General features: G+C 39.6%; 1 protein-coding gene across 1 annotated transcript in view; it reads right to left on the bottom strand.

The window, feature by feature from the left end:
- Positions 1-23,420, bottom strand: part of plxnd1 (plexin D1) — a 183,804-nt gene that overhangs the window by 83,367 nt on the left and 77,017 nt on the right. The window contains exons 13-14 of the mRNA XM_062999159.1: positions 15,481-15,626; positions 2,306-2,411 (exon numbers count right to left, since the gene is read on the bottom strand). Coding sequence (XP_062855229.1) covers positions 2,306-2,411; positions 15,481-15,626 — 252 coding nt within the window. The remainder of the gene's footprint in view (positions 1-2,305; positions 2,412-15,480; positions 15,627-23,420) is intronic.

Below are 23,420 nucleotides of genomic sequence, written 5' to 3'. Positions count from 1 at the left end.
TAAAAAGGGGGAGCACTGGTCCTCAAAATGTGAATGTCCATTTACATTTTCAGCATTTAGCAGACGCTTTTATCCAAAGCGACTTACATTATACAGGCTTCGTACACAGAGCTGATCCGCAGCTGATCTCGTCTGGGGTGGGTGACAAAATGCATACGGCTGCTGCCCACATGTCGGAGGGGGCGTGGGTTAGCTTCGTTCTCCTCAATCAGGGCCAAGGCTGGCATTAGTGGAGAGGAAGCATGACACAAATGGGCAATTCTGATCTGGGATCAGACAAAGCAAGCAAAAACAAAGTCGAACTGATTTGGAATCAGCTTTTTTTTTATCCAGTTTGGGAATTTCCACATGTTACTTGGGAACCTTTGTACATGAAAATAAGGGGAAAGGTTTCATGTTGTTTTTGCTGGCGCGGTCCTGAGGATGACACAAGCGCTTGTACAGGGAGAGCCGAGGAGATCTGTGTTTCCTTGCATCCATTACACACACTCCCTGTATTTTTTTTTTTTATTGTTATTATTTTCAGTTGGGTGATGATTCCAACATGCCCACATGCCTGAATGTAACCAGCATCTGTTAGCTTTCAAGATGCACAGTGGAAGCTCTCACACACTATGCTAAACACATGCAGAGCCAGACAGCCAGAGAAAGTCAGAGAGAGAGAGAGAGAGAGAGAGAGAGAGAGAGAGAGAGAGAGAGAGAGAGAGAGAGAGAGAGAGAGAGAGAGTGACAGGGAGAATGTTTCCCATCAAGTAGCAAAGCTATAATCAGTTCAGATGTAGTTCTATGTAACAAGGTTCTCTCAATGTTCATGAATAAATTAAGAGGCTTCTAAGCAGTACGGCTAAAAGTATGTGGACAGTTGACCATGCGCTTGGAAGGGGAACAAACAGGAGGGGATTTGTTTAAAAAATTTAATCATGTCTTGTCATGTCTTGTCCCACACCAAAATCATCAAAGCAAATAATTTTCTCCCTTTTTCTCCCCCTTTAGCGCGTCCAATTGCCCAATTTGCATCACGCATCCTCTCTGCCATTGCCGATCCCTGCCCTGTCCGAGGAGATTGAAGCTAACCCACATCCCCTCCGACACTTGAGCAGCAAGCCGTATGCATCTTGCCCACCCACACATTGACGAGTGTGGTGCCACCTAGTGTTGCGTGCGGAGAGACACACTCTAAGAGCACTCCTTCCTCATCTCCGTGAAGGCGCCTCTAATCAGCCAGCAGAGGTCGTAACCGCACCATTCTGACAGAGAGAGACCCACTTCCGACCTTAGTCCCGCCTATCCGAACACCAGGCCAATCGTTGTTCGTATAGCCACTCAGCCTCGGTCGGTGAGGCAGAGCTGGATTCGATAAGACGTACTCGAGATCCAGCTGCGGTTGCAGCGTGTGTTTTTACAGACGGGGCGCAGTCATGCTTGAACATGGGTGCCTTATAAACTGTTGCCATGACAACAAGATCATATAATTAATTGTATTTAGTAGATTTTCTACAAGGGCGGCACGATGGCTCGATGGGTAGCACTGTCGCCTCACAGCAAGAAGGTCCTGGGTTCGATCCCCAGGCGAAGCGGTCCGGGTCTATTCTGTGCGGTTTGCATGTTCTCCCCATGTCTGTGTGGGTTTCCTCAGGGAGCACAGTCCAAAAACATGCAGTCAGGTTAATTGGAGACAGTGAATTGCCCTATGGTTGTGTGTGTGTCTGCCCTGCGATGGACTGGTGCCCCGTCCAGGGTGTTACTGTGTGCCTTGCACCCATTGAAAAGCTGGGATAAGCTCCAGCATACGACCCTAATTGAATAAGTGGTTAAGACAGTGAGTGAGTGTGTGAGATTTTCTTTACCTTTTACCACAGGATGTGTATGAACACCTGACCTGTAGGCAGCCTAGCGGTTAAGGTACTGGACTAGCAATCAAAAGGTTGCCGGTTCAAGCCCCACCACTGCCAGGTTGCCACTGTTAACCCTCAATTGCTTAGACAGTATACTGTCACAGTACTGTGAGTCGCTTTGGATAAAAGCGTCTGCTAAATGCCATAAATGTAACTCAATCACTCTCAAACGGTGTCTACATACATTCAGCTACATAGGGTATTTTTCTTTTTACTTTCTTTAGTGGTTAATACTTTTATATTCCATTTATTAAGTCACCATCCATTTGATTTACACATGATGGATTGAATGCCTGGAAACTGGTCCTTCAAAAAGTAAATGCGTTGGTTCCAGGCATTGTAAAAAATAATGACAGACACAGAAGGTGTTATCATTAAGAGAGCTATAGTGATAAATAGAGGGTACTTACCACATAGGAAAAGGCCTCCCTCGAATATCCAACACCATTTCCGCTCACTTTCACTTCAACCTTGTTGGTAAAGACGTTTGACGTAGGCCCGGTCTCACACACCAACCTAAAACACCCAAGAGAACCAGTATGCTTGAATATTATATATTAAAATTATTCATCAAGATTCAATTAAAAAGGCATAATCTGGAGTAAGAAGCACAAAACTTGGACCCTGGAGCAATACAAAGTTAATATACTGTGATAATTATTTATTTATTAGGATTTTAACGTCATGTTTCACACCCTTTGGTTACATTCATCACAGGACAGGTAATTACTCATTACACAAGATTCATCAGTTCACGTTTTTAATCCCAAACACAGCCACGGACAATTTTCTATCTCTAATTCACCTCACTTGCATGTCTATGGACCATTGTAAACCGGAGCTCCTGAGGAAACCCACGCGGACACAGGGAGAATGTGCCAATTCCACACAGAAAGGACCCAGATCGCTTCACCTGTGATTTGAACCCAGGACCTTCTTGCTGTAAGGGGACAGTGCTACCCACTGAGCCACTGTACCACCCCTATACTAAGATAAATGAGCCCACATGATATTTTCTACAATTTCTACCTACAATTTCTGCTGAGTTAAGTATTGTGGTCAATATACTGGGGAATCCATGATGCTATGGTGCATATCATCTGGTGCATATCACAAGTCCAACCGTTGCTTTGTATGGTTAATTTGACAGTGCAATTTTACATGACAGCTACACCCTATGGTGCAGGCATACATAATCCAGAATACGCTGATTGCATCCTGCACTGATTCAACCCTCCACCGCTGACTGAGGACGATTCTCAACCTACACACGCCCCCTCCGACACGTGCTCAGTATAGACTGTATTTTTCACCTGCACGAGTCGAGTTCATTTATACCGATCAGCACTGTGTACGGAGAGCCACACTCTGATCAGCATTATTCCTCAGCTCTGTGCAGGTGCTCTCAATCAGCCAGCAGGGGTCGTAATTGCACCAGTTATGAGGACCCATGATCTGGCTTGCCCCTAACCCCTATGAACAACAGCCTATCGTTGTTCATGCAGCTGCCCAGCCCAGCCGGGTGGCAGAGCTGATTTTCGATACGATGTATTCGAAAACCCAACTCTGGTGTGCTAGCGTATTTTACCGATGACATCACAATTATATATTAACACTATTTTAAAACTATTTTAAAAACAGAATACATCATTGTGGCTTGTAGCCACTGATGCACCGCTGCTTTTATATCATCATCACATAAACATCTTCCTCCCCTAACAGCTTCTTGAGCGGTCCAAAAGGTGTAAATCAGATGATGCTTAATCCGGACTATAAGCTCTCTCAGTCTCTCAGACAAGACCAATTACTACTCCTCCCACCCTCACCGCTTCCATCCAAAATATAAAAGTGTGGAAACTTTTTGAACATCCCTTATTTATGTTAAACGGAGGCTTGGGTATTTGTTTTACTACCGTGAAATGAAGACTTATTTCGATTTAATGACGTGTGTCCTAAATGTACATTTACACAGCTGCTAGTAGGTGAATGGTAGTGTAATTTAGCAATGCACAAGAGCAAAGACACACACACACACACACACACACACACACACATACAGGTGCTCAGTGCTACTTTATTTGGCCAGGTGGTAACTATATTTGCTGATTGACAGGAAGGACCCCCCTCCCTCCACACACACACACACACACACACACACTCACATATACACTGATGAGGGGCTGGAAAATATTAAACATAGCCACAGGCCAACTGTAATGTGTTCAGTGGCTGTATTGGTACAGAGTAGCAATTCAACATCTAGGATTTCCTTAAGTTGTTTGTTTAAAACCTGGTCTGGGTAAATCTGCAACAGAGATCGAGTACACACAGTGTGATCACTGTGTGTATGTATGTGTGTGTGTGTATGTGTGTTGACTTGGGGACTACGTGAAGCCCCGCTGCATTAAAACAACACATCACTAGCATGTCTAGGTCACCTTAACTACTGTGTCAATCACAGAGCTGTGGGTGTAATGACCTCATCAGTGGGGGAAATCTGACCATGTGAATGTAGCGACCCTCGAGGCGAACTGTCAGAGTGATAGTTTGATGTGGAGGATTTCCCTGCTGTGTTAACCATTCCAGCCAAGTTTTTCCTTACTGCTATTTCCTATGTTAGTAAATCTTTGACTTTATGATTTGTCATATGATATGATTTGTTCACAATACATTACATTGTATCTCACCCTACTTCCTAAAACGTTACACATTTCCATTTACAGTTATCTACCATTAGTAGAGAAAAAAAACCTGCAGGTGCAGTCCCGAAATCAATAATGTGCACAATCCACATGCATAATTAACAGCGCTGGGTAAATGACTGAGGAAACGTAATCCGATTCTGATTACAAATTACACAGCTAGAGATGCAATCAGTAATTTAATCCTTTAAACCACTTAAAATTGTAATCTAATCTGTTTCCTTTTGGACTACTGCTATTTCATTTCCCAAACAGGCTTTTGAACCCCCCCCCCCCCCCCCCCCCCTCAACACGCACACTACACTACACACACACACACACACACACTTTAACCAATTCACACTCGACTGGTTAGCCAAATACACCAACCAGACATAACGTTATGACCACTGACAGGTGAAGTGAATAACAGTGGGTAGGGTATATTAGGCATCAAGTGAACATTTTATCCTCAAAGTTGATGTGTTAGAAGCAGGAAAAATGAACAAGCGAAAGGATTTGAGCGAGTTTGACGAAGGCCAAATTGTTATAGCTAGAAGACTGGGGGGGCAGCGGGGGCCAGTGCCCCTGTGACAACCAGCTTGGCCCCCCCTACGGCCCCCCGAATGAGTGAGTCACCTCACTCTTGCGAACACACGACGACAAAGCTGCACACCAAAGTTTTTAGACTGAAAACTGCATAAATAAAATGTTGAATTCTACAGAATATCGACTGTTTCCTCTTAATGCCAACAATGCACATTTGGGCAGAAAGTAATTGGCCCTTTTAACATAGCCTCTGGCCCCTGCCTGGCCCCCCCACCTCACATGGTCTAGAACCGCCACTGGTTCCCGGTCTGCAGTGGTCAGTATATATCAAAAGTGGTCCAAGGAAGGAACAAAGAAAAAACCAGCGACAGGGTCACGGGTGCCCTAGGCTTATTGATGCACGTGGGGAGAGAAGGCTGGCCCGTGTGGTCCGATGCAACAGACGAGCTACTGTAGCTCAAATTGCTGAAGAAGAAAATGCTGGTTCCGATAGAAAGGGGTCAGCCTCCATGTGTCGACGGATCAGGGTTTACTGTTTTGGCAGCAAAAGTGGGACCAACACAATATTAGGAAGGTGGTCATAATGTTATGCCTAATCAGTGTATTAGACTATATTTATCAGCAAGGCTTTTTAAAAATCAGAATCTAATCAGAATTTATTCTAAAGTTAAAAACACAAACAAAAACTAAAGATCTGCTAAAGTCTTTAGCCTTAGCTAGGCTAGAGTCATCTGACTCTGTAATACCAAAGAGACATAAATGTGATTTATGGGAGGAAGTGAAGAAAAAAACACTGCTAACCAAGAGAAACCAAGAGTACTTGTCTGGAATCTAAAAAAAACTTGGATGGCACCCAAATCTTTTGGGATGATATTCTATGGGTAGACCAATCACACTGGAACTTTTAGAATAATGGTCTCATCTAAATGTAACAAATAGAGCATTTTCATGAAATGAACAATATAACACCAGTTAAACGTGGCACTTGTAGTCTGGAGGTGTGGAGGGGCTTTGCTGTGGTTTAAAAGGTGTGATAGTGAAAACTGTATGTTCTCTGGTCCCTGTTGAGCACCCATATTTTAGTATGAGGTATGGAAGTCCTATGGGGAAGGTCTAAATCAGGGGCGGCTCGTTCCGTAGGGCGATCGGGCGATGCACCACCAAAGGGCGAAAGGGAAGAAATTTTTCTATCACAGCTGTGACTGTTCTGGTCTGTCTTGCCTTTGAATATCGTAGTCCAATCAGCGTCGAGTTGTGTTCCGTACAGTACCGCCCCTTTTGGGGCGATTTCAGTCTGACTGAAAATTGTCCCGGATTGCTCTCATAGACTCTCATGTTAAGGCTCTTTTTTTAAACTGCAGGCGCTGCAATACAATCTGAATGGGTTCCCGGAGGGCTCGCACTTACATCACACGTAACCTGGTGTCGCATCTCGTCACCATGACTACCATCACCTCAGATCGGAGCAACTCCATTGTGTCATTAAGGGAAATGCCATTCAGTCATAGAAATCAGGATAAATTAGCAACTAAAGAATTAGGGCCACCCAGACCAAATTTAAACATCAAGCAAGTATCTACAAAGGGGGGGAAATCATATACAAGTACATTAAAAGTAAGTAATGTAATTTTTAAATTGTGAATTGTGATTGCACTTATTGTATCTCCCCAACTGTTTAATTGTACTTCTTTATTCATTGCACATCAGCCCCGATGCCAATCTTTATTCTGGATCTGCTGCACCTAAAATAAAATGCTATCTGATGAAGACTGAATTAAATTGTTAGTGTGAAGGCTTTACTTAATTTTATGATTAATGGTGAAGCTGCTCTCTCTCCATGTTCAAAGTTATTTGTGAGGGCAAACTGACAGATGACTTAAGATGTTAATTATTTAAGCTTTAATTTACCCACTGAATGGGTCACCTTGGCCATCATCGCAACAATTGCCAACCCCTAGAGAGATTTGGCAGGAGCCGCCACTGGCCTAAATACAAAGTAAATCAATTTAATGTGTTTTATTATTAATAATAATAATAATTATTATTATTTGTATTATTATTTCACTCTGACTACCAGGATTTCACCTTAATACCGATTATGCAATCCAGATTTGTTTGAGTCTGTTTCTACACAACACAAGTGTTGTAATACTTTCTGGACAATCCATCATATAATGTAGTAATATAAGCAAACCATCAGCTAGAAAACAATATTTGCTTTGAAGGCCATCAACGGCTCCTCTGCTGCAAATAATTAAGGCAAAATTGGGGGAAAAAACATTACAGATGCAGAGCTTTTGCTCTTTTGTAACTATCGCTGGCCATGGCTGACTAGTATCCAACACTAAATAATGACAACAGATGTGAGTGGATGTTTTCATTTAAAGGAACAAAAGGATAAAAACCCTTACATGAACAACCTTGTTTCATAATACTGGCTCAGCCATGTATTGGATATCTGGTTTGATTATCATGTGGAGATTGCATGTTCTCCCAGCGTCTGTGTGGGGTTCCTTTGGGTTTCCTCCCACAGTCCAAAAACATGCAGTGAGTCCAATGGGAGGTACAAATTGCCCTTAGGTGTGAATGTATGTGTGTGTGTGTGTTTTCGCAGTAATGGACTGGCGATCTGTCTGGCATGTTTCCTACCTTTAGCCCAGTGAATCGTACCCACACACCTATTTAGGATAACATCACCACTACTGTATAATGGCATGCACAGTAAATCGATATAAACACAAAACACATGAGTTACAGTATGACTCTTTAAGCATTTACAGCATATGTATCTGATCCAGAGCCACATTTGAAAGCAGTTCAAACACTGCTATGATTACACAGCTTTGTCTGATCTTGATTAAAATACTTGGATTTTGCAATTACAATTATATAACCCAGATTTCATGAAGATTGTAGAACTTTCATTATTGCACTAGTAAAATAAAGATTATCAGATGTTCATCATAGAACAAGAATGGCATGAAAGCTAGCTGAAGAGCTGTTGATATTACTTGCATTCCTTACACTAGCATGCATCCAACATTGTATGATGACGACAGTAAGATGTTTTATTTCATTTTCATGTTTTACCACTTCTCTGGATCACAGGGCACAACGTCAAAAAACACACCTGAGACAATACGCCAACCCATTGTGGAGCCTCGACCACCCTCTGCTCAGACATAGCCAATTATATCTGTATGTAGCACAGCTGTGGATTCAAACCCTGGATTCCAGCAGTAGTGGGGTAGCGTAATATAATGCTGCGCACCCATTAAATAAACAACAATGAGTGCTGTGATCATTTCTGGACAAGCCATCATTGCTGTAGTAATATAAGCAAACTCTCAGCTACAAAAAATAGCTTTGAAAATCATTAACAGCTCCCCAGCAAATTGAAAAAAATTATATATATATATACAGTGTATCACAAAAGTGAGTACACCCCTCACATTTCTGCAAATATCTCATTATATCTTTTCATGGGACAACACTATAGACATGAAACTTGGATATAACTTAGAGTAGTCAGTGTACAGCTTGTATAGCAGTGTAGATTTACTGTCTTCTGAAAATAACTCAACACACAGCCAATAATGTCTAAATAGCTGGCAACATAAGTGAGTACACCCCACAGTGAACATGTCCAAATTGTGCCCAAATGTGTCGTTGTCCCTCCCTGGTGTCATGTGTCAAGGTCCCAGGTGTAAATGGGGAGCAGGGCTGTTAAATTTGGTGTTTTGGGTACAATTCTCTCATACTGGCCACTGGATATTCAACATGGCACCTCATGGCAAAGAACTCTCTGAGGATTTGAGAAATAGAATTGTTGCTCTCCACAAAGATGGCCTGGGCTATAAGAAGATTGCTAACACCCTGAAACTGAGCTACAGCATGGTGGCCAAGATCATACAGCGGTTTTCCAGTACAGGTTCCACTCGGAACAGGCTTCGCCAGGGTCGACCAAAGAAGTTGAGTCCACGTGTTCGGCGTCATATCCCGAGGTTGGCTTTAAAAAATAGACACGAGTGCTGCCAGCATTGCTGCAGAGGTTGAAGACGTGGGAGGTCAGCCTGTCAGTGCTCAGACCATAAGCCGCACACTGCATCAACTCGGTCTGCATGGTCGTCATCCCAGAAGCAAGCTGACGCACAAGAAAGCCAGCAAACAGTTTGCTGAAAACAAGCAGTCCAAGAACATGGATTACTGGAATGCCCTGTGGTCTGACGAGACCAAGATAAACTTGTTTGGCTCAGATGGTGTCCAGCATGTGTGGCGGCGCCCTGGTGAGAAGTACCAAGACAACTGTATCTTGCCTACAGTCAAGCATGGTGGTGGTAGCATCATGGTGTGCTGAGTGTTGCTGGCACTGGGGAGCTGCGGTTCATTGAGGGAAACATGAATTCCAACATGTACTGTGACATTCTGAAACAGAGCATGATCCCCTCCCTTCGAAAACTGGGCCTCATGGCAGTTTTCCAACAGGATAACGACCCCAAACACAACCTCCAAGATGACAACTGCCTTGCTGAGGAAGCTGAAGGTAAAGGTGATGGACTAAACCCAATTGAGCACCTGTGGCGCATCCTCAAGTGGAAGGTGGAGGAGTTCAAGGTGTCTAACATCCACCAGCTCCGTGATGTCATCATGGAGGAGTGGAAGAGGATTCCAGTAGCAACCTGTGCAGCTCTGGTGAATTCCATGCCCAGGAGGGTTAAGGCAGTGCTGGATAATAATGGTGGTCACACAAAATATTGACACTTTGGGCACAATTTGGACATGTTCACTGTGGGGTGTACTCACTTATGTTGCCAGCCATTTAGACATGAATGGCTGTGTGTTGAGTTATTTTCAGAAGACAGTAAATCTACTCTGCTATACAAGCTGTACACTGACTACTCTAAGTTATATCCAAGTTTTATTTCTATAGTGTTGTCCCATGAAAAGATATAATAAAATATCTGCAGAAATGTGAGGGGTGTACTCACTTTTGTGATACACTGTACATACTGTACATACTGTATATATATACTGTATATATCTTGTTTGATTTCTTGGTGATACAGTGGGGCCAAAAAGTATTTAGTCAGCCACTGATTGTGCAGGTTCTCCTACTTAGAAAGATGAGAGAAGTCTGTAATTTTCATCATAGGTACACTTCAACTATGAGAAACAAAATGAGAAACAAAAATCCATTGTAGGATTTTTAAAGAATTTATTTGTAAATTATGGTGGAAAATAAGTATTTGGTCAATAACAAAAGTTCAACTCAATACTTAACCTTTGTTGGCAATGACAGAGGTCAAACGTTTCCTGTAAGTCTTCACCAGGTTTGCACACACTGTAGCTGGTATTTTGGCCCATTCCTCCATGCAGATCTCTTCTAGAGCAGTGATGTTTTGGGGCTGTCGCTGGGCAACACGGACTTTCAACTCCCTCCACAAATTTTCTATGGGGTTGAGGTCTGGAGACTGGCTAGGCCACTCCAGGACCTTGAAATGCTTTTTACGGAGCCACTCCTTCGTTGCCCGAGCGGTGTGTTTGAGATCATTGTCATGCTGGAAGACCCAGCCACGTTCCATCTTCAATGCTCTCACTGATGGAAGGAGGTTTTGGCTTAAAATCTCACGATACATGGCCCTGTTCATTCTTCCCTTAACACGGATCAGTCGTTCTGTCCCCTTTGCAGAAAAACAGCCCCAAAGCATGATGTTTCCACCCCCATGCTTCTCAGTAGGTATGGTGTTCTTGGGATGCAACTCAGCATTCTTCTTCCTCCAAACACGACGAGTTGAGTTTTTACCAAAAAGTTCCATTTTGGTTTCATCTGACCACATGATATTCTCCCAATCCTCTTCTGGATCATCCATATGCTCTCTGGCAAACTTCAGACGGGCCTAGACACGTACTGGCTTAAGCAGGGGGACACGCCTGGCACTGAAGGATTTGACTCCCTCTCGGCGTAGTGTGTTACTGATGGTAGCCTTTGTTACTTTGGTCTCAGCTCTCTTCAGGTCATTCATCAGGTCCCTCCGTGTAGTTCTCATGATCATTTTGACCCCACGGGATGAGATCTTGACCCCAAGGGAGATTATCAATGGTCTTGTATGTCTTCCATTTTCTTACAATTGTTCCCACAGTTGATTTATTCACACCAACCTGCTTGCCTATTGTAGATTTACTCTTCCCAGCCTGGTGCAGGTCTACAATTTTCTTCCTGGTGTCCTTCGACAGCTCTTTGGTCTTGGCCATGGTTGAGTTTGGAGTCTGACTGTTTGAGGCTGTGAACAGGTGTCTTTTATACAGATAACGAGGTCAAACAGGTGCCATTAATACAGGTAACGAGTGGAGGACAGAAGAGCTTCTTAAAGAAGAAGTTACAGGTCTGTGAGAGCCAGAAATCTTGCTTGTTTGTTATTGACCAAATACTTATTTTCCACCTTAATTTACGAATAAATTCTTAAAAAATCCTACAATGTGATTTCCTGGATTTTTTTTTCTCATTTTGTGTCTCATAGTTGAAGTGTACCTACGATGAAAATTACAGACCTCTCTCATGTTTCTAAGTAGGAGAACTTGCACAATCAGTGGCTGACTAAATACTTTTTGACCCCACTGTATATACAAATATATATATCGTTTGATTCCTTGGTGATATTTAAAAAAATATATATGTTGTTTGATTTCTCGGTGATATATAAAAATATATATATCATTTGATTTCTTGGTGATATTTAAAAAATATATATATCGTTTGATTCCTTGGTGATATATAAATATATATATATATCGTTTGATTCCTTGGTAATATATATATATATATATATACAGTTGCAATCAGAAATATTCAACCCCCCTAAGATTTTAAGGATTTATCAATTAAAGTTTTTCCAAAGAGCAAGATTCTTCTTTGAATGACTTGTTTATGAGTTGTGTGATAGACAAATTTAAAACAGAAAATGCACTAGGAAGTATTTGTGTGTAACAGTATATTTTGTTAACATAGCCATGTCTCAATTATTCAACCCCTACATAATATTGTTGTTCTCAAAGCTTTCTGACAGTTTTTTATGGCCTAAAGTAGAGTTGAAACATAATTAAGCCTTTGGGAACTCTATATGGATCCTTTATTTGCTTTAGCTGTGATGCATATATAAACCCCACCCATGAAGGTATTCAAGTTCAGTTGCAATCATGGAAAAGACAAAGGAGCTTCCACAAAAGCTGAGAGAGGAGATTATTTCATCACACCTAAAGGCCCTTACGTATAAGAAGATGTCCAAATAATTTAACATTCCAAGAGAGACCATTGGGAGCATTATAAGGAAGTTTCAAACTTATGGAACAGCTGCAAACCTGGCTGGCCAGGGAAGAAAGCCCAACATTTCATCAAAGGCCTTTAGCAACTTAGTCAGGACAACTAAGAAAAACCCCAGTGTGGGTGCAAGACACCTACAGGATGACCTGATGAAGGCTGGTACAAGTGCTTCAGTGGCAACTATAAGACATGCACTGAATAAACAAGGAACATCACTGACTCCAAGACGCACTCCACTCTTGACCACAAGGAACATCAAGAGTAGACTAGAATATGCTAGGAGGAATTTGGATAAGACTACAGAGTTTTGGGAGACAGTTCTATGGACTGATAAAACCAAACTGGAACTGTGTGTACATATGGACCAGCGGTATGTCTGGCATGCGAAAGGCCAGGCTTATGACCAGAAGAATACCATCCCCACAGTCAAGCATGGAGGTGGGTCATTGATGATGTGGGGCTGTTTTTCTGCAGCAGGAACTGGCAATCTTGATCGTGTACCTGGCATCATGGATTCCCAGAAATACCAGGCCATTTTAAAGAGGAATGTGATGCCTTCTGTTGACAAATTAAACCTTTGGTGGTCAGTGGACTCTCCAGCAAGACACTGATCCCAAGCACACCTCCCAAATCAACCAAAGCTTGGTTGAGAAAAAGATCCTGGAACATCCTGGAGTGGCCTTCTCAGTCACCAGATTTAAATCTGATTGAAAGTCTTTGGTGGGATTTAAGGAAGACAGTTGTAGCACAAAAGCCATCAAACATCACTGAGCTAGAGGTTTTTGCACATGAAGAATGGGCAAAGATTCCAATCGAGAGGTGTAAGAAGCTTGTCAGAACTTGTGAACCGAAAATGTTTGTTAGAAGTTATAAAAACTAAAGGATGCTCCACAAAGTACTGAAGCTGGGGGTTGAATAATAGTGCACATGCACGTGTGTTAAAAGATTTATATTTTTCATTTGAACTTCAAAGTTAAGTCAACTTCTGTTGTCAAAATAACTAAAATATGTGTCAATAAATATGTTTTGTCATTTAATTAGTTTTTTTTGTCATTTATTGTCATTATTTTTCACCAACATCACTATAATGTCTTTTGAGGTGAGGGTGTTGAATATTTCTGATTGCAACTGTATATATACATATATATATATATATATATCATTTGATTCCTTGGTGATATATAAATACATATATACTGTATATCGTTTGATTTCTTGGTGATATTTTTAAAAATATATATCGTTTGTTTCCTTGGTGATATTTTAAAAAATATATATTGTTTGATTCCTTGGTGATATATATTCCTTGGATGTTCTTCTGCCAAAATATCAGCTGTTTTTAATAAATAAATAACAATATAACCCTTTTTATGATATAAACAGAAATCAGAAATTACAATTTAATTTTTATTATTATGGTCACTCAGATGTGTAGCTAATTTAGGATCATATTGATAATGACACCACATTGATGCCAACTGTTCTAAAACTGAATCATGTCCACTGATCAATGAATCCATATAACAGCAGGGCGGGAGACAAACTGGGTGTAATAAAGCCAAAAGGCAGAACTTTCCTGAGAGATTCTAAACTCATAATGTAAAATCAGCCAGGCGTGACTTAATGTAACAAAATCACCAGCTACAAATAGCCTTTCCTAGTGAAAATGGATTTTTAATAATACCGTGCTGTGCTGAGAAAACGTAGCATGAAATTTTGATTTACATTCAGCTCACGTTATTTTTTGAAAGTTAGTGGTTAAACAAAGCGTGCAGGGTAGATCTTGTGTTTTTAGTCACATTAAGCCCTGCTTACTACAGAAGCCTGTTCAGAAATACACCAGATGATGAGTTAGATATGATCTGTATGGATGTGTGTGGCTTTGTGAACTGACATTTTAGGAACAATGCACAGTTTGATCTCAGTTTAATCACTTCATGCTCTTCAGTTACACTTACTATTCAAAGCTTTCACAGAAGCGCAGGAGTCAATCAGCTATAGTAGTAGTCACCTGAGCAAACAAACAAGCATTGTGTAGTATAATGTGGGTTTGTATGTGTGTGTGTAATGAGTGTGTGTGTGCAAATACACACAATAATAGGTGATGCTTACCTAGCGGATTAGTAAATGATACTAGCATTCATTTAGAGGCAGCTGTGTAAAGAGCGCACAGCAGCTTACTCATGCTAACCCACAATAAAGTAAAGTAAATAAAGTCTCACCTTTATTCCTAGATTAATGATCTCTGTGAAAGCCTTGTGGGTAAATTTTAAACTAGCAAGCTTAGACTATAAACATTCCCACATAAACACACACACACACAATTGGGCTGATTCTAGGATCCCTAGCAAGAGTCACTAGATATTAAGGGTTACAAATCCTTACATGGTGGTGGTGTGTTAGTGTGTGTTGTGCTGGTATGAGTGGATCAGACACAGCAGAACTGATGGAGTTTTTAAACATTAAACTTAAACTGCAGCAATAGATGAGTGATCGTCTCTGACTTTACATCTACAAGGCGGACCAACTAGGTAGGAGTGTCTAATAGAGTGGAGAGTGAGTGGACACGGTATTTAAAAAACTCCACTCATACCAGCACAACACACACTAACACACCACCACCATGTCGGTGTCACTGCAGTGCTGAGAATGATCCACCACCTAAATAATACCTGCTTTGTGGTGGTCCTGTGGGGGACCTGACTAGTAAAGAACAGGGTGAAAGCAGGTTAAAAAAGTATGTAGAGAAACAGATGGACTACAGTCAGTAATTGTAGAACTACAAAGTGCTTCTATATGGTAAGTGGAGCTGATAAAATGGACAGTGGGTGTAGAAACAAGGAGGTGGTTTTAATGTTATGGCTGATCAGTATATAGTAGTAAAATAGAAATAAACACTGATTTTGTATTCATACTGAAGCTAAATGCTCAAACTTGTATCATCTGCTCCTTTATCTAAGCAGCTGTATTTTATCTATGAATGGAAATTAATAGAAGTATTCATCTGTAGAAATACTGTTTGTGTGTAGAGACTCACTCGACTGAAACAGTGTAGCGCTGTGGCAGCAGCTGGCAGGGTACATCCCCAATATTGACCTCAACGTCCTCCACTCTGCGTCCTAGGTTCCTCCCCTGCACTGCAAGAAGGGTTCCTCCGCTCAGAGGACCTTTGAGCGGACTGATCTGATGATGACAGAAACAGTTAGGGTTAGGATTAGGGTTTTGTGGTGGGATTTAAATATGTGAAAACAGGGAAACTAAGGAAATGAAAGGAGGTGTAATTAGACAGCAACAGTGAAGAGTCAAATCCACTTTGTGAGTGGTGGCAGTGTGGTGTGTATCTGTTTCAGATGTGTAAGCCTTGTGGTTAAGTTCAAGCTAACAAGCTGAGGCTGTAAACATTCCCACATAAACACACACAGATCCTGGGCACTCACACATTCAGAGGTGTGTGTAGCTCTTGGTATGATCCGAAGAGCTTTGACTAAAACAGGGGCTTACAAGTGCTGTATCATTGATATTTCTTGTATATGATGTGTAGGTGTATACATTATTCTTTATTTAGTAATAGCACGTCAATGACTGGCAAGGGCAAATATATGTTTCTTGTATATGATGTGTAGGTTTATACATTATTCTTTATTTAGTAATAGCATGTCAGTGGTTGGCAGGGGCAAATATATATTTATTGTGTATGATATGTAGGTTTATACATTATTCTTTATTTAGTAATAGCATGTCAATGGTTGGCAGGGGCAAATATACATGTATTGTATATGATGTGTAGGTTTATACTGTATATTATTCTTTATTTAGTAAAAGCACATCAATGACTGTCAAGGTCAAGTATATATATTTTAAAATAAATAATGATACTTCATTATAATCCTTTCTTACCACTGACTTATAATTACTAAGTAAAACATATATTAAACTATATATATATTGGCAAACCTACAAGTTTTTATGGCCCAAAATTCGTAGCACTACACCCCTGCACACAAGCATACAAAACACTATTTTAGCCCTTCACCTGATTTTAATTAGCTAATAAATATAAGAATCTAATGTAACCATTACAATATACAGTACATGGTTTTTAACTTTCCACAGTCATTCGGCAGTGAAATTTTTGACAGCAGATGTTTGCTTGTTTGGTTTAACGTTGAAGCTACAGACAAAGTACTATAATAAATAAGATATATACAAGCAGGTGTAAAATCCTTACAAGCAATATGTGACAAAAGCTGTATATATGTTACTTAAAGCAAGTTGTTTAGCTGTTTAGTTGTTCAGTGTATATAATAACACAAGAAATAAAGTTAAACTAATGTTATAATAGAATGCTGCACATACCATGTTTTCACACAGCAGATACACTGATAATTATTTCTAAAAATATAGTGGTACAATATTACACCCAAAAACAACTTTCTCACCTAAAACTTTGTATCTGCTAGTTAGGATTGGGAGAAAATGCAGTAAAAAAAGTCCCTGTTGTGTTTTATCAAAAAAGCACAGACTTAAAGTTGACTTGTTTTATTTAAAGAAGTAAATCGTGTCCCTTAAATAAAGTTGGAGAAAACTGACACAGACCGTGAAAACATGCAAAACCTTTAGCATGAGAGTAAAACTAATCCTTCTCTAGTAAAATATTTACAGTCCCCTGTAAATACATGTTATTGGCACCCGTGGTAAAGATGAGTAAAACTGTTGTACGATTTACACCTTTTGGTAAATTGGCTAAATCTTACAGTGAGAAAATATAAATAATTTATTTAAAGAGAAAAATATCCCTCATCAGGAAATGCTTATTTTAACTAAACCACATGTGCCACAATTATTGGCATCCCTGCATTTAATATTTAGTACAACCTGCCTTTGCTAATATAACTGCACTTCTTCTGTAATGTGTGTGTGTTAGTGTGTAGACAGAAAGGACTGGAATATTAATCCTTTTATAAACAATAATTTTACGTTATGTATATGTTTTTTTCTGTTTTTCAGTGTAAGATTAAGCTAATTTACCAAAAGATGAATTTTTACTCATTATACTCATTATATTTATCTAAGCCTAAATTGTTCAGCAAAAAATTTTGTGTTTATCTGGACATAAGTTTTGGATTAATGTTCCTTGACAGAGGCAGCCAGTTAACAATATATGATTTATTGTTTACATATAATAATTATTTCATTTAAAAAAAAAATATATATATATATATATATATATATATATATATATATATATATATATATACATATATATATATATATATATATATATACATATATATATATATATATATATATATACATATATATATATATATATATATATATATATATATATATATATATATATATATGTATATTATTTAAATTTTATATATTACAATTTAAAATAAAATAATAATAATAATAAGTTATACTTATATAGCGCCTTTCACAAACCCAAGGTCGCTTTACATTAAGGATAGCGAACACACAGAAAATAAACAGAAAATAAATACATCGCAGAAGATGAACAGAAAATAATCTATCACACAAAATTGAACAGAAAGTTAAACAATCACACAAACAGAAAATAAAGCAATCACACTGAACCAGCAGAAGAAGAAGTGAGAAAGTGCTGAGAGTAAAGGTGAGTCTTTAGGAGAATTTTAAATTCAGAGAGAGAGAGAAAGTAGAACGTAAAGAGGAAGGAAGAGAGTTCCAGAGTGAGGGGGCAGCAACACTAAAGGAACGACCACCCATGGTACTGAGCCTGTGCCTAGGAACAACCAGGAAAACCAGCATCTGATGACCTTAAATTCCTAGATGGAGTGTGGAACCTGAGAAGGTCCATCAAGTAAGCCGGACCTGACCCATGAAGTGCTTTAAAAGTGAGAAGCAGAATTTTATATTGAATACGCTTATTAATGGGCAGCCAGTGAAGCTGCATGAGGACAGGAGTGATGCGATCATATTTTTTAGTGTGAGTGAGGATCCGAGCAGCGGAGTTTTGAACAATTTGCAGGGGGCGAAGTGACCTGGAAGGAAGCCCGTAAAGCAGAGAGTTGCAATAGTCCAGCCGAGAGGTCACAAAAGCATGGACCAGAGTCTCCGCAGCCCTAGAGGACAGTAAAGGGCGAATACGGGCAATATTACCTAAATGGTAGAAGGCCGACCTGGATAGTGATTTTATGTGTGGTTCGAAAGACAGAGTATATGTAAAATATATGTATATAGATTTTATTTTTATGCATTTTGTCCCTTTTTCTCCCAATTTTTTAGCACATCCAATTTTTTTACAATCCAATTGCGTTACGCTGACCCCCACCCCGATTGAGGAGAGCAAGACTGTCACACGCTCCCTCCGACACGTGTGCAGTACCGACTGCATCCTTTCACCTGCACGAGGCGAGTTCATATGCAGATCAGCCTTGTGCACGGAGAGCCACACTCTGATCAGCATTATTCCCCAACTCTGCGCAGGCACCATCAATCAGCCAGCAGAGGTCATAATTGCACCAGTTCTGAGGAACCCTGGTCCGGCTCATCCCACCCTATGAACAACAGCCAATCGTTGTTCATGTAGCCGCCCAGCCCAAGACTATGGATGGTTTTATAGACACATATTTTATGGAAAATAAATTATATATTATTTATAAATTATGAATTCTTTTATATATAATATTTTTACATAAAATACTGTATACATATTTTAGATACATATATAATAATTATTCAATATACAGTACTACATATATAACAATTAGTGGATTTTAAGTTCAAATGTACTTAAAATAAAGGTTGGATTTTTTTGTTTGTTTTTTAGTGTAAGACTAAGCTAACTCACAAAGAGATGGATTTTTTTAACTCATTTTACAGAGGTGCCAATAACTGTGGATGGAGACTATATTACTACTATTATGTTTATTTTTATAAATAACAATTTGTCAGCTAGCTAACTGAAAACATTTCTGTAGCTTTAAAATAAGAAACCTGTTCTGGCACGTTTATTGTTAGCTTTGTGAATAATGTCTTGGTTGATTGAACACATTTGTGGTGAATGAAAAATGTGTGTTTATGAAAGTTCTGCTGAACGGCTCTTTTAAAACGGGAGGATGAGGAAAGAGAACTGACGAGAGTGTGGGGTTTATCAAGTTCTGGAAAGTTCTTTGACTTGTCGACTTTCAAAGCATTTAGACTTTCTTTTCTGTCCATCTTTATTTATCTGTTCATCTTCTGTTTTGTTTCTTCTTTGTTAGAGCTGAGAAGCACTGAATGTGTTTTCATTAACTACTGTAACCCATCCAGGGCTGTAAGAGTTTGTGTGTGGGGGGCTTGGAATAAAAAAGGAGCTTTAAATGGTTTCAGTGGCTGGATAAACAGCAGAGCAAAGCGTCCTAATTGTGCCTTGCTGGAAAAAAAAAAGTTTTCTTTTTCTTTGCCTTGCAGTGCCAAAAGTAAAAAAAAAATAAACTTGTCATTTTAAAAATCCATGGCTGACAAGGTGATAAAATGCTGCATTTTATGCATGCTAAGAAAAAACACCTCAGCTACACACACACGTTGAGATTCAGGTCTGCTAACACTCCCGGGCTGATAATTATCGCTGTGTGTATAATGTGTTTCCAGAGCACCTTTTCCTACTGATATTCTTTTCATTTACACTACCTACTGATGTAAAAGTGAGAGACAGAGCGAGATAAAGACAGAGTGAGAATGCGAGTGAGAAAGAGAGATTTAAATACTTAGTCCGTTTAGGAAATGCTTTCTTGTTCAATCCAAATCTGACTGGTTAATTTAGCACTTACATTTTTTTGTCTTCTCACTATTTTTTGTCTTCATCATGTCATCTGTCTTAAGGGTTAGGAGCCTAAAAGCTATGAATAGGGTCAATTTAAGACTAGAAACATTGTGAAATGAAGATTCAGTCATGCTTGAGTACAAAAGGATTATCCAGGAAGCGTCTAGTCTTATATGAGTAACAGGTCAAGGCTTGACACATTAAAAAAGTGCCTGTGAATAACATAAAACCTTCGAAACTAAGTTCCTCAACAAGCAGTTGCAAAGATTTTAAGTATTGCACCCTCTACAGTACATAGTATTAACAATACAACCAAAAAAATATCTGTGAGCAATATACAACATGCTGTCAACTAAATAATGTCAATGGGGACATACATGCTTATTTTACTCTGCAGGCTGTATAATCAAGGGGTGCTGGTGCTAAACTGGCCTGCCTGCAGTCCAGTCCATTTTATCAATAAATGTGAGTGCATTATTTAGCTGAAAATATAATAATGATGATTGCATTGTTTTAGACTTGTATCATATAAGAATATAAAACAATCCCTTCAGTCCCTAAACGATATACACTGATCAGCCATAACATTAAAACCACCTCCTTGTTTTGACTCTCACTGCCCATTTTATCAGCTCCACTTACCATATAGAAGCACTTTGTAGTTCTACAATTACTGACTGTAGTCTATCTGTTTCTCTGCATTGCATGCTTTGTAAGCCCCCTTTCATGCTGTTCTTCAATGGTCAGGACTCTCCCAGGACCACCACAGAGTAGGTATTATTTAGGTGGTGGATCATTCTCAGCACTGCAGTGACACTGACATGGTGGTGGTGTGTTAGTGTGTGTTGTGCTGGTATGAGTAGATAAGACACAGCAGCGCTGACTGAGTTTTTAAACACCTCACTGCTGGACTGAGAATAGTCAACCAACCAAAAATATCCAGACAACAGCACCCTGTGGGCGGCGTCCTGTGACCACTGATGAAGGTCTAGAAGATGACCAACTCAAACAGCAGCAATAGATGAGCGATCATCTCTGACTTTACATCTACAAGGTGGACCAACTAGGTAGGAGTGTCTAATAGAGTGGACAGTGAGTGGACACAGTATTTAAAAACTCCATCAGCGCTGCTGTGTCTGATCCACTCATACCAGCACAACACACACTAACACACCACCACCATGTCAGTGTCACTGCAGTGCTGAGAATGATCCACCACCCAAATAATACCTGCTCTGTGGTGGTCCTGGGAGAGTCCTGACCATTGAAGAACAGCATGAAAGGGGGCTAACAAAGTATGCAGATAAACAGATGGACTACAGTCAGTAATTGTAGTAATTGTCAGTTTCTCTTTCACTGTGAATTTGGCTCTTTCTAGCTCTTTAACTTTTTTCTGTTTGTGACACATTAAGACGCTCTTTTCTAAAAAAGCGTCTTCAGTCCTGAAACATTTGAAGTGATGAAAAAGGAAAACAAAGTGGTGAATATACACCGGTCCCAAAGTATTGGGGACACACATCAGGCATTAAAAAGGAGAAGGATACATTTACAACAAAACCTAAAATTTTATGTATTGTAAGTTGCAAATTACTGCTTTATGATTTAATAATCATTTTACATATAAGGTACTTAGGAATTCAGGACTGTAAACATGTCATGAAATCTTGGGACTTTAATGTTTTCTGCAACTTTTTGTCTGTGACTGAATGAGGTTTGAATGCATCCTTGTTAAAAAAGAAAAAAATAATAATTAATTTTAATTTATTACGGTTTAATGAGTCAGAATGACCATACAGCATGACCACGATTAGTTTATCTATCTTTTACTTTTTTTATTTCTATGATTTTTCCACCATGAAACGTTAAGATGTTGATTTTCATGCAGCCCTTTAATTCACAACAGACCTGGTTTTGGTAGTTCTCAAATTACATTTAACCATCCGGACCATCAGTCATGCTTTCTACGCATAAACAATTGTTCGTACATATGATCTGAGACCCAAAGCCGCTTAGAAATGGCTTCAAGTAACAAGCCTGTCTTTCTGAAGTCTAGGAAGATCTCCCTAAACCTCTCTATAATAATGATTATGATTCGGGCTGTATAGGGGCTCAAAGAAGTCTCCAGCTGTAGTCAATCATAATCACTAAAGAGGAATTTGTAAAGTCATGCCACAAAGTTCAAATGGCTTCATAATTATCTAAGATTAAATCATTTAAGATGTAGGTATATTCAAACCTAGCAGATTTGGTCATATTTTTTTAAAATCGCCCAAAACTGAAGGAGTAATTGTACAGTTTTATCCCATGACTATCACATACTCTTTCAAGTGTGTAAAATCTTTACGTCAAGATTCAAAAAAATGTGTTCCATTCAAAGAACTGCAACTCATTATTGTGTTAAGCATCCTACCCAATGATCTATTACCTTGTGCTTATATGAGGCATCCCACTATTGACCTGGGAACTTGAGTTAGTTCACTGCTGAGTCAGTATGGCTGACACTTTGGGTCTGCTCGAAAACCTAGGCTGCATCCTTTAACAGTACGTTCTAAATTCGAGGCAGTGCACACTGCTCGACTGGTAAAGCAGTACGCTCTTTCAGTACGCAAGTGTGCAGTATGCACGCAATTTCAGACGTACTACATTCACCATCTTACCAATGTCACATGATGCACGATGTCATATCACCACAGTTCTTTAAAATCACACAAAATTTATTCTGTCTTTTTGCATACTGTTTAATGAATACTACGTATTCTGACATACTACCCGCTCTCGCGTACTGCTTTCGCGTACTGTTCAGTATGGAAGTATGCGATTTCGGACGCAGCCCTAGTGAGCTCTCAACATAGACGCATTTTACTTACGTGCACTCCCAAAAAGAGGGCTGTCTAATTTCTTAGATGCCTTAAAATGCTGCCTACTGAGGTGTCTTATTTTGAAGCGATAATCTGACTGAACAACGAGGGAGCATCCGATGCTTCCTTAGAGGTGAGAGGTAAAGGCAATTCCAGCATTCACAACTTTTGTCAGAAAAAATTACAAATATGGCGGACGGATGTGGAACAATAAATAGAGTTATTTTCAAAAGTATAATAAATTATAATGAATTTTTAATTTGTATAAAGGTGTACAAGTGTCATTTATTTGCAAATTCAGGCTTATCAGTGACAGTTTAACTGTTT

This window comes from Trichomycterus rosablanca, chromosome 7 (genome assembly GCF_030014385.1).
Source record: "Trichomycterus rosablanca isolate fTriRos1 chromosome 7, fTriRos1.hap1, whole genome shotgun sequence".
Lineage (NCBI taxonomy): Eukaryota > Metazoa > Chordata > Actinopteri > Siluriformes > Trichomycteridae > Trichomycterus > Trichomycterus rosablanca.
This window is presented reverse-complemented; position numbering and strand designations above follow the sequence as displayed.